At 35.5% G+C, this 18,333-nt stretch overlaps 2 protein-coding genes and 1 long non-coding RNA gene across 6 annotated transcripts in view; 2 read left to right on the top strand and 1 right to left on the bottom strand.

Annotated features, from left to right (window-relative positions):
• The window catches only part of mad2 (mitotic arrest deficient 2), an 80,771-nt gene extending 66,733 nt beyond the window's left edge, over positions 1-14,038 (bottom strand). The window contains exons 1-4 of one of the 3 annotated variants that reach the window (XM_085485617.1): positions 13,804-14,038; positions 13,374-13,730; positions 13,162-13,292; positions 5,716-5,915 (exon numbers count right to left, since the gene is read on the bottom strand). In XM_085485617.1, the coding sequence (XP_085341743.1) occupies positions 5,829-5,915; positions 13,162-13,292; positions 13,374-13,730; positions 13,804-13,876 (648 nt within the window). In that variant the 5' untranslated portion in view covers positions 13,877-14,038 and the 3' untranslated portion in view covers positions 5,716-5,828. Of the gene's footprint in view, positions 1-5,715; positions 5,916-11,675; positions 13,293-13,373; positions 13,731-13,803 lie in introns of those variants that run through there. The other 2 variants (XM_085485618.1, XM_029302586.2) reach the window with 2 other exon arrangements.
• On the top strand, positions 3-12,098 carry LOC146722041 (uncharacterized). Its single transcript, XR_014925360.1, has 2 exons — positions 3-5,116; positions 5,759-12,098. It is a non-coding gene; the product is annotated as an uncharacterized LOC146722041 (long non-coding RNA).
• Positions 14,039-14,217: 179 nt separating the features above from the next.
• Nopp140 (nucleolar and coiled-body phosphoprotein 1) lies at positions 14,218-17,547 on the top strand. Of its 2 annotated transcripts, none has more exons than XM_029301367.2 (4): positions 14,218-14,423; positions 14,812-16,134; positions 16,661-17,273; positions 17,377-17,441. In XM_029301367.2, the coding sequence occupies exons 1-3, from the start codon at positions 14,322-14,324 to the stop codon at positions 17,252-17,254; spliced, it is 2,019 nt and encodes a 672-aa protein (XP_029157200.2). In that variant the 5' UTR covers positions 14,218-14,321; the 3' UTR covers positions 17,255-17,273; positions 17,377-17,441. The 2 variants fall into 2 exon arrangements, with proteins under 2 accessions (XP_029157200.2, XP_085341732.1); XM_085485606.1 differs by lacking the exon at positions 16,661-17,273 and adding an exon at positions 16,353-16,430 and having other exon boundaries at positions 14,220-14,423; positions 17,377-17,547.
• Positions 17,548-18,333: the final 786 nt, after the last annotated feature.

The raw sequence follows: 18,333 nt of genomic DNA, 5'->3' as shown, positions 1-18,333 counted from the left end.
AAAAAAAAAAAAAAAAAAAAAAATTTTTGTTCATATAACTTTAAAGTACTCTTCAAGCCATTAAAATTTGTTGTACGTTTTTTCTTTATATCTCTTATAGTTTAGCAGATATTTGATCCTAAAGAAAAATACCGTTATTCTTTAAAGGGGTGTTTCACCCCTTAAAACTCAAATTGCGCACGTATAAAAAAATACGTGTCTTTTAGATTTGTGTATTTAACAACATATTTCAAGGAGAATCAAATCGGTTCCGGACAGTTGTGACATGTCCCTTGTTAGATGAAAAAAGTATTATCTTTATTAAATTATCTAGAATAATTTTCAGATAATTTTGGTTTAGAATCATAGCACATAAAAATACTTAAATAGTAGAACTTAAGCAGTAAGCGATACAAATTTATAAATAAAAATATGAATACATATATTTTTATATCCTTTTTATAATTTACATTTACTAGCAAATTATCTGGATGAGTTGTCACATAATTTTATCTTTTATCTATATATATTTAAAACAAAATTATTTTTATCTTATCTAAGATGAATTTACATATTTTTATCTCGTATTTATCTTGCTAATTTTAAAATCATCTAAGCACAACACTGATCGTGAATACCGCAGAACGAGTGCTCTTTTTAACGAGGATTTTACGATCATCTATCGAACACTTCTCTTTGCGATATGGATATTGAAATGGAAGAACATTATTCGTGTCGCACAAGTTTCTAATTATCAACATTAAATATCTAGACGCGAATAAATCTGAATCCCTGAAGTCTTTATTGAGATAAACTGGAGTTAACAAATTAAGTTGAAAGGCAAAGTTTAGCTATTTATTTAAATATTCGAAGTTTCTGTTCGTGTGTTGAATCACTTCTAATTAACTTAATGCAGAATAATTTTATAAACTCGAGAGTTGAAATTTCAAATACAAAATATTTAACTTGGGTAAAAAAAATGGTCGTTGCCTCGAGCGACATTATAAAACTGCTATCATTCTTCTTTCGTTTTCCTTCTATTATCTGTCGTTGAAAGAACTTGCGGTGGGTTGGTTCTGCGACACCCTGCATAACAGCAAAAAGTTGTCGCAACGGCCACGTCACCTCGCTGATGAACGAAGGAAGACGAAGCTGCTTTCGCGGCGTGCCGATATAAAGGGGCTCAACGGGTTCCCCGTGATTTATCGTCCTGCCGAAGGGTGGTCCTTGCGACACGAGTCACGTATACAAAGTTGAAGTTGCGCGACTCGGCGAAAATGATCTTCAATGCCGAAGTTATACGTCGGGAGAGATGGAAGGAGTAAATTTTATGTGGGACTTCCTTGGAGATCGATTATATAGGGGGAAATTTCGGAGGCTCTACAACTGTGTACTCGCTTCGAGGAATCCGCCGTAATTTGCGTAAAACATTTCATCGTCTGTTCCCACGGGCGCACAAAAACAATAAAAGAAATAAAAGTTTCACATTCGTTCTACACACTTTGCGTTATCTCCTTCGCTTCTTCTCGGACACGCTTTTATAGCCGGCAAAGCCTTGAGAGGGTCGCAATCGAATATCGATAACTGTTCGTAGAAAGTACGCGTAGAGAGAAACTCGGAGAGAGAAACATACGTGTATCTATGTATATGTAACTGTATATCTCATGCAATAACGTCCAGTGGCTCCCCGATGTCCTTAGACGGCGCTACGTCAGGCGGAAACGATACGGCTGACCGTTTTTCGTAAAGAAAAGCAGACTAAAAAGAAAGGCAAAGGGTAAAAGCTGAAAACTACGCGCGCGGTAGGAGAAACGATACCTGGGGGATACGAACGAGCCGGATGTCTCTGCGGAACTCCTTACTAAGCTCGTAGCAGTCCTCGCGCGATGCCGAAAGCTCTTTGCGGGAAAGCCCCTCGTATCCTCGAAACGCACGTCGCATAAACGCTTCGCGTAAAAGGTACTAGTCGACGGCCACGAAAATTCATGACAGGCTTCACGTATATTACCCAAAGGAAAAAGATACGAATCTTCGCGGCACAAGTGAGCGAAAAGTTTCTCTTCGCTATCGACATCTTGTTTTCTTGCCTCGTGCACAAGATTGCGCAAAATCTGCGATATTATTTTCTCATTCTTTAGGCGCGAATTATTTTATCATATATTATCAGGAGAATATATTTTCGCATTAATTAAATATAAATACTGAAAATAAAATTTAATTTAGCAAATAAAATATAAGATATATTAATCACTATATTTTCAACTTTCTTTGCGTTCATTTCTCCGCCTATGTTCTTTCAAAATTTATAGCATCTGCATTCAATGGGAAAGAAGATAGAGAGAAACAGTTAAATTGCAATAATTAGAGTTAACCGACATTGGTGAGAATAACTTTAAGATGCTCATCGCACATCGAGACGGTAGCTTTGTCAGTTTTGAGTGTCATGCCCTGAAGTAATCGTGTGCAAAGTATAACGTGTCCTCGTAGCTGAAGAGAACGAGCGGAGAATTCAGACGTGCACGTATACGCATATATATATATATATATATATATATTCTTAATGCATCTGTAATGGACTTGCAAACTATTCAACGCGAAACTCGCGTTAATTTAAGCACAGCTACAAAGCCGATAGTTGTTAACTTCCGGGGATAAGGCGAGAGAGAGAGAGAGAGAATCTTGAGACACGGTACAAGTGCTGATTACCGCGCCCGTTAGACCGGTTGGAAACTTTGTCGAAAGTGTGAAAATTTCATTAATAATTTAATCAATAAAATATAGGATAAAATGTGAAACTCCAAACTTAATTATAAAAAAACTTTGAAGGCCAAGCAAAGATTTAATACGTCATCGTTATCATCTCATTCTTTAATTACGCCATCATCTGCGAAGGGGTGCGGTGTATAAAATTTATGTTCCAAATTCTTTATTGCTCCGATCGATGAACTTGACGCTATCGCACGGAAAGAAAAAGTTCTTTGGCATAACCGTTCCGTAATAATTAATGTATTAATTTTTAATTAACCTAAGCCAAACGACGCTGTCCCACGAAATTGATAACTCGCATCGGAGTGGTCGGGCGACCACCGCAACTTTCCCGAAAGTAACAAACGATGGCTCGGACGTGTCAGACCTAGTGATTAACGATAGCTCGCGGTTCGTGTTCTCCCGCTCATTGCTAACGATCACCGTCGATGTCAACGTGATTCATTTCATCAATTATCGCCGGCCGGATCCTCGTGGGCGCGATGATGATGGCCGGACAATTCATCCGATGATTCTCGATCGCGAGCATAGATCCCCGGTCGCGGGAATTTTACGAGCCTGACCGATGACATTTTATCGAATTCTTATCGAGCGGAACATTAATCAAATACAATATGATGCGCACGTGTAATAAATGTCTCCTTTTGTGTTAATTGTACACGGAGTTTTCTCTTAGAATTTTATAAGAGTTTCTCTGATTAATATTCATCGCAATAAAAAATATTAATATGTACATAGTGAAATTAATTGAACGTATATCTTATATCTTATTGATAGATATTTTTATTATGGTAAATATATATATTGTCCCACGATTTTGTCTCATGATTTTGAGGGTAAATTCTAAGAGAAAATTCTCTCTCTGTATATAATAATTATATGTAACGATCATAAATCTTCGAAAAAATTTATTTCATAAATATATTTTTTAGATATTGAATGAACTAAAGACTTTTGTTGTATAATGGATAATGATTATATACGCATAGAATTTCTTTGATCAATAATATTAATAGTAACAGACGTAATATGAGATATCGAATTATATTTGGGCAAAGAAAATGATTAACTTCTAAAGACTTTGAATTCTGCTCGAGCTTAATTGCCGAGAGGCAGTTTCAGTTTCAAGCTTTACATTTACTCTTCAGATTGCTCGTTGATTCACTAATTAAGATTCGAATGTAGCTTCGAGAATTTGTCAATAAGGCGCGATCCTTCCGACACCAAATGGTGCAAGAACCGAACTCGACGAGTCTAACGATCATGGATAAGAGCTTAATGGTCCGTTCTAATTAGAAGGAAGGCCCATTATCACCGCTAGCTACTTGACAAAACCGAGTCCGTGGACAGTCATCTATTATCTAATTCTAACTGCTTGTAACGCGAATGTGCAATTTTCAATAATTTACGAGCTCGAAAGAATAGAAAATAAGAGAAGAATGATCGAAATAAATGGTAACGAAGTCATTAGAAGGACTTGATCCTCACGCTTAAATAATTGCGAAAGCGGTTAATTAAAAGTTTACAACGATTAGATAGTTTCTCAAAGTTAATCCCTCCCAGGCATCGGCTCGTTAACTACGCTAATCTCAATTAAACTCTATCTCTTTCAAGCTGCGCGATGCAAAGAATTAAAAGGCACTACGAATCCGAACAAGTACCTAAGATAAATGTTTCGTTAAGAAATGAAAGATTTCGCGCAGCCTCATATTCTTTAATAACGATTCCGTTGCGTGCCAAGATTTTATGTATTAATAAGATTTGTTCGCCTATATTGCACATTTATTTTTCAACATTTCAACGCCCAGATGTTGAAATAAAATGTATTATCCACAGATCGCGGGAAAACACATCTCACGTATATATATATATATATATATATATAAATATATATATATACCTAATGATTTATTATTAACTATACTTCCACACTCGGAGAACTTAATCATTCAGTGCTCAAGTCCTAGCGAAAGCGAACTCTGGCCCCTTTTGTCTTCTCCTAATCTAACAGTTTCCTCGAGGGAGCCTGGTGACCCTGATGCTCGTAGATAAACCTAATGGTTCTGTGCTAATTAGGCCGGAAAGAGCCGACGGTATTAGCGGCACCTTTCGCGCTGCAGTAATAATTTGGCTCGCTACTTCCTGCCGCAGGAGAGCCTCAGGGGACGAAGCGAGCCGCCGACCAACATCATCCTCGCGCATAATGCATCCTGGACCGTCGTGAGTCAAAATTTCGCGAGATAGCCTGGACGAAAGCTGTATCGTGCTGAGCGTCCTTTTCTGCGGAATAAAAGGCCCGGAAGAGAGCGGCAAGAAGAAAAGTTTCAATCCTGCGCTCGGAACTGCGCCTTCGTCCTGCATCACAGAAAAGGTGAGAACGGAAAGGTGCGAGTTTTTCATTTTAAAAGAGAAATGTTGGCCGAAAGTTCGCCAAAGACATTCTTCCTTCTTCGAAGCAGACGTGCGATCGATATTCGCCGAGCGAAGGGCATAAGTCAAAAGTATCCTACTTTCTTTTTTCTTTTTTTTCGAGAAAAGAAAGTTATTTGAATATTTTGTTCTCCCAACATGTTTCTTCAGTTTGCCACTTTTCGCTAACATTTTCTACACGATTTCGCGTAGTGTGATGATTTAATTTCAAAATTAATAAAATGTCATCGAAAATTTTCACTCTTACTTCATTTGCACACAGTTCAATAAATACTAATTAAATTTAGTAACAAAATGATTGTTTTATTAATTTTATTCTTTTTTGATATCTTTTTCATCTTCGAGTTTGTTATTAAAGTCATAAATTTTTCGAACAGAACATTAAGCGAAAAATTACGTAGCTTCGAGTATTAAACAAAATTTTGATAGGAAATTTTGAAAGGAATTTATTTTTCTGGATCGAAGATGGGATGAGAAGTGGACGAAAGAGTGTTCGAAAAATGAAAAATTTTTTTTTGTTTTTCAAAGACTTTTATTTCTCACAAAACGTGCGTGTTGAATAATTCTTATCGTTTGCTTACAGACTGTCACGTAGCAGAGTACTCGCACGTTTGCCCGGAGGAAATCCCCCACGACTTCCTCCACGAACGGGATTAGAAAACTTTCAACGACGCACCTCTCATCACTTCATCTGCAAGAAAACTTCGACCCTCCGTTCGACGGGAAGAAATCACGAGGCGCTAAAACGACGCGAATAAATGTGGAAGAAAGTATTATTAACAACTCGCTCCGCCACTTATTACAATCTTTGTTCTCTGGTTAAAATATTCTCCCAGGGACATTTATTATCTTGTTGCAAATCTTGAGTACAAACTCTTGATTATAGTAAATCGTTACATTGACAAATGATCTCTATAATCATTAAGAATATATCCGTGTATATTTATTTTTGACTAAATTAGTTTCTCTTGGCTTACTAGAGTAAAACTATTCTAAACTATTCTAATATTTTTTCTATTATGGCTATTACAATATTTTTTATAAAATATTTCCTTCAATAGATATTTCTCGCAATTATTAAAAGAATCATTGGACCAATCTCTATTATTTTCTTCCACAAAAATATGAGATTCAGAGTTTGACAAATATCATCTTACATCGTGGAATCGATGTAAAGTCAATGTCAAAATATCGCGATTGCGAGAGCGCACTTGTGATTTCTGCTGCGGATAAAAGGAAAAGTATATCACGAAAAGTGGATCTCGAATCGCTCCGTTTTCAGGGAAGTTTGTACGGGGAAAACGGGGAGAATGAGAGAGGAAAGCCGTCGTAAAACTATACCATAGGGCACGTGCAGATCGACGTACTACCAGGGGCATGTCGTGATATCATTTTACGGGATTGCGCAGGAAGAGGAGGGACCCGCGAGGATGATCCCGAGTACTGTAATAGGATTTCCAGGATCAGAGTTTTCCGCAGGAGGGACCGCGGTATCTTCCGGGCACGCCAAGTAACGCGGGACGTTCAACTTCTACAAACAGGACGCGCGCTTTAATTAGCGGAGTGTCCTACAATTACATAAGCTGCTGCAGCGAAATTTTAACTAGGCAACTTTGGATACCTTGGTCGATAATGCATAACGAGACAACTAATCTCGTACCGTTAATTACACGCGTACGCGCGTTCGCGTAAAGGCCTATAATATAATTCAAAGAAAATTTTGATTAAGAGCTATATTATATTTGCAACTATCTCGTAAAAAACCACTTCTTGTTTTTCTTATTACCTCTACTTTTTTTTAATGAAATATGCTTTTTATTATCTACATCAAATTCTCTTATAAAATCTAGTTAAGTTATTTTAAAATGTTGTTCATATAATTTATTTAAATTACGCTTATGTACACTTGCTCCAATTTATTATTCGGATTATTATATACATCTCGCGTTTCATAAATATGTATACATATTTTACATACTCATGTTGCGAAGAAAAACTCTAAAGATTTGGATTTTGTATTATATTTGCGAATATTATATTTCCTTATCTCGAACGTATATTTTTCTTATTTTCGCCGCAAGATAACTTTAAATTATTTTCCTTAGTTATGTCAAGTTTAAGTTTAAAATGCGAATGTATTTAAATCAAGCCTCGAGAATAAACAATAAAATCCTAAAGATACTAAAACTGTTCGTGGAGATACTAGAATGGTTAGAAAACGAAAAATTCGTTATATAGCCCGGAAGATACGTCGCAACCGTTTTGTATGCTAAGAGAGGACTTAGCCAGCCGCGAAAAGGCGTTCCGCGACTCCCGAAGAGATTTCGCCGAAAAGAAATCCGGCCCCAACGACGCGTTCAGGAAGCCCCTATTGTACAAAGTAATCTCCTCGTACCCTCTTTTTAGGCGCCCGCGTTTTAAGCGTAGCACATCGACTCTCGACCGATCGAAATGCCAAACTATTTTCACTCATGATTCGAGAAAGGCGAATAATAGAAGATAACGTGATGAAATCGTGTGACGTTGATGGTTGTTTGCATTATGTACTTTCGACAAAATTGAATTAACTTTAATTGAAGCAAATAATTGCCTTAGCTTTCTGCTATCAGAAAAGACAAATAAATAATAATACTTGTTATTTTTAGAGTATTTCTGAATTGTAATGGATGTATATTTATAAAAAATACATCACGTCTCATTAAATAATAAAAAAATGGATATGAAAAAAATAATTAAACGAAAAATTGATAAATTACATATTATTTATAGATTATTGATTTTTACTATTTTAAAATTGTCGATACGCACACAAACCAATTCTTATGATACAAACGATATATTTCGAGAAAATTTACAGCGGAAGAAAATTTTCTATAAAGCTAAAAAAACATTCGCGCAGATTACAGATGGCAATAATAGTTGATGTCGATCGACGGATACGTTTGACATTTCCATCAACGAGAGCGAACGTATGCGCTTACTTTTTACATCTTAGGAACTTACACGGTTTCGTATAGGTAGTTTTGTGGGCGAACAAGCGAGCAGAGTGTTCCGAGCCGTTCTCACGCGATGAGAAGCGGAAAGTACTTTGCGACTCTAGCTATATAAACCAGACAGATTCTCGAGCGAAGAGAAAAGAATATAAAAAAAGAGAGATCGTCGTAGCGAATGATGTCCGTGCAAGCTTACTAGTGCCGCCGTGCTTTTTTGTTGAATTCGTTTCGTCGCTCGTACCTATCGAACGATTTGTATGAAAGTCATCGTGAGTACATCGCGAGATTCGCTGTAATGATCGATATTTCGTGACGTCGACGAGCGAGTTTCAATTTTATGGCAGCGGAAATGCTAATGAATAAAAGTTGTACAAATAAAATTAAAGTCCCCTTCTCGTTGGGAAAATATTATTTCTATCTACATAATTTCTTTTGAATTTTTAAATATTTAAAAACACAATGTACGTATAATACACGTTTATTGTAAAGAGATTTTAAATAAAGCGATTCTCTTCGCTTCCTTTTCAATAAACTCACAAAAAACGAGGAAATATAATATTGTATTAACGAATAATACATCTTGATGTGTTTGTCAAAATATTTGACTTGCGTGGCTTTAAAATTTTTCGACTATCGAATATTGCAACTTGGCTCGAACGCGCGATTATCGGGACGAGACGGCGAGTCCGCGAATAGTGAACAAAAGAAAGAATGTATTTTATGATATTTTATGCATAAAAAAAACGATCGTAAATCGATATAGCGTTAGTACGAGGTAAACTTAAGTAGAAGTGTATAAATAAATAAAATGACAATTTGAGCGTGCAGTTTTGCGCTCTGGACTACGCGCGTTGCGAAACGAACGCGATTTTACACGTAAGAGGAATCGATTTTCGGTCCATGCGAGAGAGAGGCTGGATGGGATCGTGGAACGGTGGTTCAGCATCACGCATGCGCATCGCCATCGCATCGGCGATTGATTAACGCGATGAAATGTTTACTTTATCAATTATGACAGCCGACAATTAATACTTTATCGCGTTGGCTGTACTTGATTCTTTCTATTTCTCTCGCGCACATGTGGGTGCTCGATCAAAAAATTGCGGTCAAAAAAAAAATCTCCCGCGAATCGTGCAAATTGTAGATGCGATATTAATTAAATACGGTTCGATCGATGACACTTTCTTCGCAAACCTGATAATCGTTGCGAGAATCACCGTTTCGCGAAAACGCCCAATCATTGGTATACTAAGCGCTACTGTAAAATATTGTATATTGTTTCTCGCGTTGTTTATTTTTCAATGTTTTTACTAGAGACACGTTTCTACGGTATTTACGAAGAATTACCGCATAATGTTACTAAAGACGCAATATATCCGCATTGCTCCGTTATATCGTATAGATGTGCGACAAATGGCTTTATCGTGACCGAACGAACAATATCCGCCGTTCTGAATTATTAAAAATTACGAAACAATGTGAAACAGTGATAGAATAAAATGTAGGAGAATTGGAAGCATATGAATTTATATCACTGTGCATTTGTGCATATTTAAACAAATATATTTTCGTTATCGTTACTGTTATTGGCAACGTATTAACGGTAAAATCACATTTTAACAATTGAAAAATTACATTCGGGATTATTTTATCATTATAACAATTTAAAGCTCAAAATTGATTTGGACTAATATTAATTTTAAAAGCTACAGCTTTCACATGTTCATTCATCATAATATTCAATTTCAATGTTTATCAACCCGATGGAAATCGATGTTTTTTTACGTTCCAATTTTTTTTTTATTTTTCTAATAACAATCTCAATTGCTCAATTTATATCGCGCAAGGGAAAAAGCGATTTTAAGTATTTTTTTTTAATAATTTATAGTAATAAATAATTCATAAATCGGCCAAGATTATCGTATTGTCCAATATATCGCTATCTTATGGTATCACGGAGATAAACGGAATAAAATGCGTTTGTAAAACTGCAGCGTATCTCCAGCAGCTTTTGCAGTGTGTGAGCTAAAAACGAATGCGGAGCAAAACTAGTCTAGAGACATTTAAAGAGCGCATGGCTTGGATGCGAAGAACTATTACGACTGTAATGTCCGTCTATGGCGTTTAACCACGTGCTTTTGAAGAGAAACGGAATATTTCGAGAGTAGAAAAAAAACCTTTACAATTATATGCAGTTATATTCACGTGAAACATCGCCACGCTAGAAACTCAAATCATCTCTTGCAAAATGTAAAATACTATTCATTAAACATTCCTAATTTTAAATGTTATCTTTGATGTGTTCGTTAAAAAAAATGTAAAAAGAACAAAAAGACAGATGTATTGGTTGCCGAAAAATATTATTGCAATTGCTATGTTAAGAGAAAATTGCAAGAATGTAATATTAAATTTCAGATAGATAAATATTTATTAATGTAATTTATTAATGTAATTTATTAATGTAATTCACATAAAATATCTGTAAAGACGGATCGTTGAAATTTAAAATGTTCATAAAAGTGCATCGAAAGTTTGGGATATTTTTTACAATCTGGAAAGTGTGCTATTTTCTCAAAAGTTACCGTATATCTCGAAGACGAGCCAAGCGGACAGGAGTTGTGACATGTAACGTGAAGCGAACGTTTTACGTTCCGCGATAGTCCTTATAGCGAATTGACTACGCACCGTGGACTAATATGGCTAATTCTAGCAGCACGAAGTATTAACGTTAATAGCGAAATTATTGTAAGGGAAACTAACGCGGCGAATTACTAATAAAAGTGTAGATCGCCATTGATGTTTCCCGAAATACGATCTTCTACGATCGTATCTCGGCAAGACCGAGATATGCTCATAATATGGCAAATATAAATGAGAGAAGCGATATTTTCTTTTATTCTGATAATTGGCTACTCTTTGGAGCGTTACATTTATGATGATCGCCTATGATAATGAACAGTATATGCAATAAAAATGTTAATGCTTTCTATGTTTCAAAGTATTGATTTTTTCCCTATGTTAAAAATCGAGTTTCACACATATATATATTTAGTAATTTTAATTATCAATGCTAAATGGATAATAAAATTACAATTACAAATTAATGTAAAATATACAAAATTTTAAAATTATAATACACCGAGATTATAATAAATTGAAGCAGAAATTTTCATGTAAATATATTTATAATAATGTAACAGATATCAATTATCTAGATATATAATCGGATACATACGGGAAATATTTATTCTACTTAAATTTGCACAATACATTGCAAAAATAATTTTCCTCGAATATTTTTCGTAACAGTTTCAAAAAAATTTTTCACGTTAAGTTTTATAATTATCGCAAATCGCTCTTTATGTGAGGCTTATTGCACATTAAAAATAAAATTTTCAAAGCGCATGCCAATTATATTCAAATAAAAAGCAATTACTTTCGCTCATTTAGATTTGTCATCAGATCAAGCACCGAGTATTGGGCATCGCGGACAAACAATAGCGTATATAAGGCACAAGATGATTTTTATTACCAATTTCCGCTCGTACTCGAGCGAGGCAGATTATAATGAAATATGTTACGTTAATTATTCAGGCCTATAAATGTGTTTGTAAAATACAATTTGCTTAAATTAAAAAAGCATAAAACACTTAATTACGTTTGAATTATACGATTCCGTTTTAAAATGCTTTAGACTCCAAAATGGAGTGTAATGTAAGGAATCGTTAGGAAATGGTTGAAATTCCATGTGAGAAAAGCTTTACGCTGAAAGATTCTAACGCTAGGCAAATTACCATGAAACGTCGACAAGCAAAAATACTTTATTCTAGTCGTATTTCTCATGCTTTGCCAAGTAACCAAATGTAACTCCTGTGTTAAGTGTAATGATCAATTATGTTTTAATAAAATCTGCCAAGATTCTTGTCAGTGCTCCATGTGCTTCCTTACCTTTCTTATGCTCACAATCATCTTTCTTATTCTTATAATTCCTATTTTTCTTTTTTATATTTAAAAAAAGTTTCAAAATTTTATTTATAACTAAAGTCTAAAATATTCAAAAATATAGAGATTATAATAATTTTAATGCACAAAAATTAATTTTAATAAGCTTATTAATATAATAGTAGAAAAATTAACTTAAAACAATTATTCATATACTGTTAGTATTTAATTAACATTGTTATCAATTGAAAATATATTTAAACATGTTACTCTTTCCTTTTCTAATACTCTTAAGTATACAGGTTGAGCTATTTTAATCAACGCACGTAAATATCTCGTATAATAAGCAAGATGGAAAAAAATGTTTCGAACAAAAATTTTTTGACTATGAGAGAAACATAAAATAGTATTATTGATTTGACTTTGTATAATCATTTAAAGGTCACGTGAGAGTCACCTTCAATTTCTTAAATAGAACCTGCTATTTTTTATTACATATTCTTATAGTTTATCTAAAAAGCTTTCCAAAAGTTTGATGATGTATTTTTCAAATTATAAAAGTTTAAAGTTTACAATTTTCTGGCATAAAATGTAAAATATTTTGTAAAATGTTCAATTCAAATCAATGACACCATCTTATGTCCCCCTCATAGTCGAAAAATTCTTGAGACTTTTTCCATCTTGCTTACTATACGAGATATTTACGTGCGTTGCTTAAAATGATTCACCCTGTATTTAAAATATGTTTTATCAAAAATATTTGTGAAAACATGTAAAAGATAATTGATGTATCAATTAAAATACCATATTGGCTGTTACTGTACTAGTATGTGATTCTGCTGTTTGAACCAGTCATTAATAATCAATGATCAAAATCATATTTAACAACAATTAATAAAAGCAGTCTTTGGTAGATGATGATTAATACGTGACATAAAATTGAATTTGAATTTACAATTACCACATAGAAAAACAAGTAAGCTCACGTATTTTTATAACTGACTATAGTATCCATTTTATGTATAGAAGTTGAAAATGATCTAAGTTGTACCTCTTGACTGTTTGCAATAAAAACTGGCTGAGTCTCGTCCCACTGATTAGGAATGTTACAGTCAGGTACTGTGTATGCAAGTATGTCGAAGGAGCATAGGCAATCCAAGAGAGGCAGAAAACTCACCGTGCCTGTAAAAATGCTTCATATTAGAAGGAAACATCTAACAAAAACATCTAATGCTCTGTTTAAAATCACTTCTCAAACATTACCTGTAATTTGACGTATCACTTCACGTATTTCCTTCTGTATAGTTTTCACATCCTTTGTCTCTCCATCTGGCAGATCAGTCTTGCCACTGATTCCGTTAGCTTTTTGTTCCTCATTCTCGACTTTAAAGTCCCATTTTTCTAGTACCTCCTTCGTATTAACATTCGTTATAACAAGCGTGATCTTTTGCACTTTACGTTGAATGAGCCAATCTTGAATCTGACCAAGAACAGTGTCTAGGAAAGATGTGATCTTCTCGTCCATGGACGTGAAGATGTATAGGCCGAAGTGTTCCGAGGTTTGGAACGTCTCCGGTGGATATATTCCTCTTTGATAGAGTATACTATTGACTCCATACTCTGCAAACAAAATGAAATTAGAGAGGTTACAAACATCTCTCGCCTCGATTAACCGATAAAAAATTATACTTACTCAGATATTGTGTAACCAATTCGGCGGATCCTTTCAGAGTAATACACCTGGCTTTCTGCTGCGTTTCCGTCATAATTCAGGAAAAATCACTTCGCACTTTTTCGTCTAGAACCCGAAGAGTCACACGGATGCCGGTTTACGAATTTCAAAAAATATCTCCGAGATTCAACGAACCTCGGATTCGATCAATCGGGCGCAAACGCGCCAAAACGTCGTCGAAAGAGCCAATAAAAGCCCTCGCATACAAGAAAGAAAACTCGACTAATCATGTGAAGAAAACCATGTTGTTACGTCATTCACGATTGACGCGCGATTGGTCAATTTCTTTTTGGCGCACTTTCATTGTGGACAATGAAGCCTAGAAGAATTCTAGAAGCCTATCTATTGATGCTACATGAGCCATGATTAAACGCCTGCAACGCTGAGAGCAAAAGCCAACGCATATCAGAAAAAGAGTTTGCGGAAGGAACGTCGACTGGAAAATCTAGCTGCAATCAACGATTTTTTTCTCCGGCATTATGAGTACTCTTGACGAAACGTTCATATCCGGACTCGTGTACGATTATTTGTTGAAGACTGACGCTTCGTTGGCGAATGTCTTTCAGAAGAAGACAAAAGCGGTAAGCTCCAAAATCGTTAATGACTAATCGGTGTGTGAACACGCGGTAACTCCGAATGCCGCCATTCGTCATCACCACGTGAACGCGCCACGCCGAAAAAAGTTTTTCTTTCAATTATTTCATTATTATTCTGCATCGTATGCTGCTTATATATTTACTGCTAATCGCAGAATAAATATTGCGAGCGATTGCGACAATCATATTTTCAATATTGATAACCTTACAGACGCACATCGAGATATCCTTGTTCTTCCCTCGCTTTTTAATTTAATATTCGATTGTAAAATAAAAAAGTAGTAACTATATAAGTTAATATTATTATTTTATTGAGAATTGAGATATTAAATTGTAACGGGATGTAAAAAATTAATCGCTTTTTTATTTTCAGCCTAGTCTGTCGAAAGGATGTCCAACGATATTTGATGTATATAAGTATTACCAACAGTTGTCCTCTAAAAAGGTCTCTGTAGTTGGACAGAATAAAGATAGTAGCTCGGAATCGAGTTCAGAGAGCGAGGAGGAAACACCGAAAAATGTAACGCAAGTGAATGGCAAAGGAGCGGTGATTAAAACAGTACCACTTAAAAAAGTAACAAAAACTTCCTCAGAAGAGTCTTCTAGTGACGAGGAAATGCCAGCTCAAAAAACATCAGAGAAAGCAAAGACGAAAATCAAGGCATCTCTTAAACAAGAAGAAGAGAGCTCTGATGAAAGTTCCGACAACAGTCAATGTATCCCTTCTCTACAACCAATTCAACATGATAAAAAGAAACAGTCAAAACCTGCTCTTAAACAAAAATCCTCCAATTCATCTGATAGCGATTCCGATTCCTCGGAAGATGAAGAGCCTACTGTTAAACAGTCAACCATCAAGGCATCAAAAGTTATGAAGAAAGACACTTCCACGAGCGAAGCCAGCAGCGATGAGGAAGCTAAACCAGCACCAAAAGCAGTTCCTCTAAAAGGACAGTCGCAGAAATCGGCTTTTCTCAGTCAAACATCTACACCAAAAGCAGGTGCAACTCCAAAATCACAACCACAAAAGCAGATTAAATCGGTTAAAAATTCAGAAACATCAACCGAAGACGATAGCGATGAAGAATCACCTATAAAAACAGTTATGAAGAAAACATTAACGCCAAAAAAGTCAGCAGTTACTAATGAGGAAACTTCGAGCGACTATAGTACCGAGGAAGAGCAACCTGCTAAGAAACTATCAACGATAAATGTCACTAAAAAAAAAGAATCTTCCTCGAGCGAAGAGAGCAGCGGCGATGAAAAACCAACTCTCAAGCAGAATACCACTGGTAAAGTTGGTCCTGCAAAGAAAAAATCGTCGAGCGAAGATTCAGATGATGATTCCGATAAACAAGAGAAACCAACGACAAAACCATTCAGTCAGCCTCTTGCGAAACGCTCGGACATTAATAAAGCATTGAAGAAGCAGGAATCTTCCAGCGAAGATTCAGACGATTCGGAAGACGAAACACCAGCTGCAAAACCTACACCTGCAAAAGCAACCACCAAGAAGGAATCTTCAAGTGATTCTGATTCAGATTCCAGCGAGCCAGTCAAAGAAACAAAAATTCAAGTAACCAAAACTCAAAAACGAAAACATTCGAAAGATGAAGAAGAAACAACGCCGGCAAAATTTAAAAAAAATTATGACAACTTTGTAAAAGCTAACGACAGTTTGAACGAAGAAAACAAGGTACGTCTATATGCAAAATACGATTCAACACATATTCTGTGCAGTCTTTGCAAAAATCATATTTGCTTATTGATATTATATCGAAATATACAGAATATTACAGCATATTCAATGAACATTTAGTTGTACAAATGATGTATTATTGCTTTGTCTATGCAACAATTAAGCATTTTTAAGTAACAAAACATTATTTCTAATACTTATTATTTTGTATTTAGCCAATGAGATTTCAACGTATAAGAAGCGACGCGATCACAGTGGATCCTAAACTGGCTAATAATTCTTTCGAAGCAAAGGTAAATGCTCGGAAACCGTCCGAGAGACACAGGTCACTCGCCCTTTTTCCGAAAGCTTGAGACCCATGTTCATGTGGCTAGGTTTCCGTGCATTCACCGAATCTTAAACTTTAAATATTATGGAATTATGACAAATAAAAAAAGCCAAAAGAAAATAGAATTAATATAATAATATATTTTCAAGAACATATGAGGGGGTGCGATTGACCTGTTTCTCTCTTTTGTTCTAGGAAGAAAAAGATGATAATAGTTTTAAGAGAAATGACTCGGAACGAAGCGGATTCAGGATGGATTCAGATGGATTTAGGGGGGGTAGAGGCGGTAGAGGCGGTAGAGGTGGTAGAGGTGGTAGAGGTGGTAGGGGTGGTTGGGGGGGAGGGCGCGGATTTAGAGGCGGCGGTAACGATAGAGGTAATCGTTGGAGCAACGATGGAGATAGGGATGGCGACAGAGGCGGACGTTGGAGTAACGGTGGCAATAGGGATGGTGCTGGGGACAAGGATGGTGCCGGCGACAGAGGCGGACGTTGGAGCAACGGTGGCGATAGGGATGGCGGTGGTTGGAGTGGTCGCGGCGGCGGTTTTAGAGGTGGTCGCGGCGGCGGCGGTTTTAGAGGCGGTCGCGGCGGCGGTGGAGGCGGCTTTGGAGGCGGCTTTAGAGGCGACTCCGACGGTAGAAAATCTTGGGGAAATGATAGACCGAGAAAGTCGTGGGGAAACAGCGGGGATGATGATAAGGGAGGTTTTAGAGGCGGTTTCGATAAAAAGAAGTCCTTCGACATCACGGCATCCCCTCAAAATAAAAAAATCACTTTTGATGATTAACAAATGATTGTATATAACGGTAAGAGATAGGTCTCGCAATTGCGTTATCAATAAATGTACTTTAATCTTTGAGGACATACGCAAATGTATAATTATAATCCTTTGTTTTCTTTGCCCGACAGAAAGGTGCACGCGGATCATGGGGAGAACGAGCTAACGAAGTGTTGAAGCATACAAGGGGGAAGTTATTCCGACATGAGAAGCAAAAGAAAAAGCGCGGTAGCTACCGCGGTGGACGTATAGATACACATGTTAATTCCATTAAATTCGACGATTAAACAATTATACATCCACATTTCGTCATTCTTTTACTATCATATTTAAATCCGTAAGATGTTAAGTAAATACTCTCTGACTTATATACTATGAATGTTTATATAAAGACCGACATGTGTTGTATAAAGACAGCTGTGTTCTAAATTTTAAAAGAAAATTCTGAAATAATATAACTTTGGTTGGCGCTTATTTTATATATACATATATACTGTTGAATACATACTTATGTATATATATATATATATGTATATGTATATATATGTGTGTGTATATATATATATATATATAGAAGTGTACACATAAAATGGTATACTATACAGATTGTTCTAAACCCATATGCATAATATATAAATATTTCACATTGAATTAATGAAATTCAAATTAGCATTTTATTATCTATATATATATATATATGTATTATAAGTATTTCATCAATTCAAGTGTATATTATATATTGCATTTATACTTTGTATACAGCAGTCTTTAATCTCTGTTACTTATTTACGTTGTATTCGGAGAAACTTTGCGTACTCGATCACCTTATTTTATTTTATTTGTCGTTTTATTATGCAGTATATATTTGACAAAACCACATACTCAACATGCTCGTAATCGCTGATCGCTGATATTCATAAAATAATGTTGTGCACTATTTGATTTAAAAATTTGATTGTTAATGATAAGAAGCAATAGAGTTTGCATAAAACTAACAATACACCGCAAGAATATATTTTGAAATGTGTGATCAGATAAATAATGACATGTATATGTGTATATTCTTTCTGAAACGAGTAAAATATTCG

The sequence above is a fragment of the Nylanderia fulva genome, unplaced genomic scaffold, assembly GCF_048542155.1.
Source record: "Nylanderia fulva isolate GAGA-0341 unplaced genomic scaffold, ASM4854215v1 Scaffold38, whole genome shotgun sequence".
Taxonomy (NCBI): Eukaryota; Metazoa; Arthropoda; class Insecta; order Hymenoptera; family Formicidae; genus Nylanderia; species Nylanderia fulva.
The sequence above is the reverse complement of the archived record's forward strand: the minus strand, read 5'-3'. Positions and strand labels throughout refer to the sequence as shown.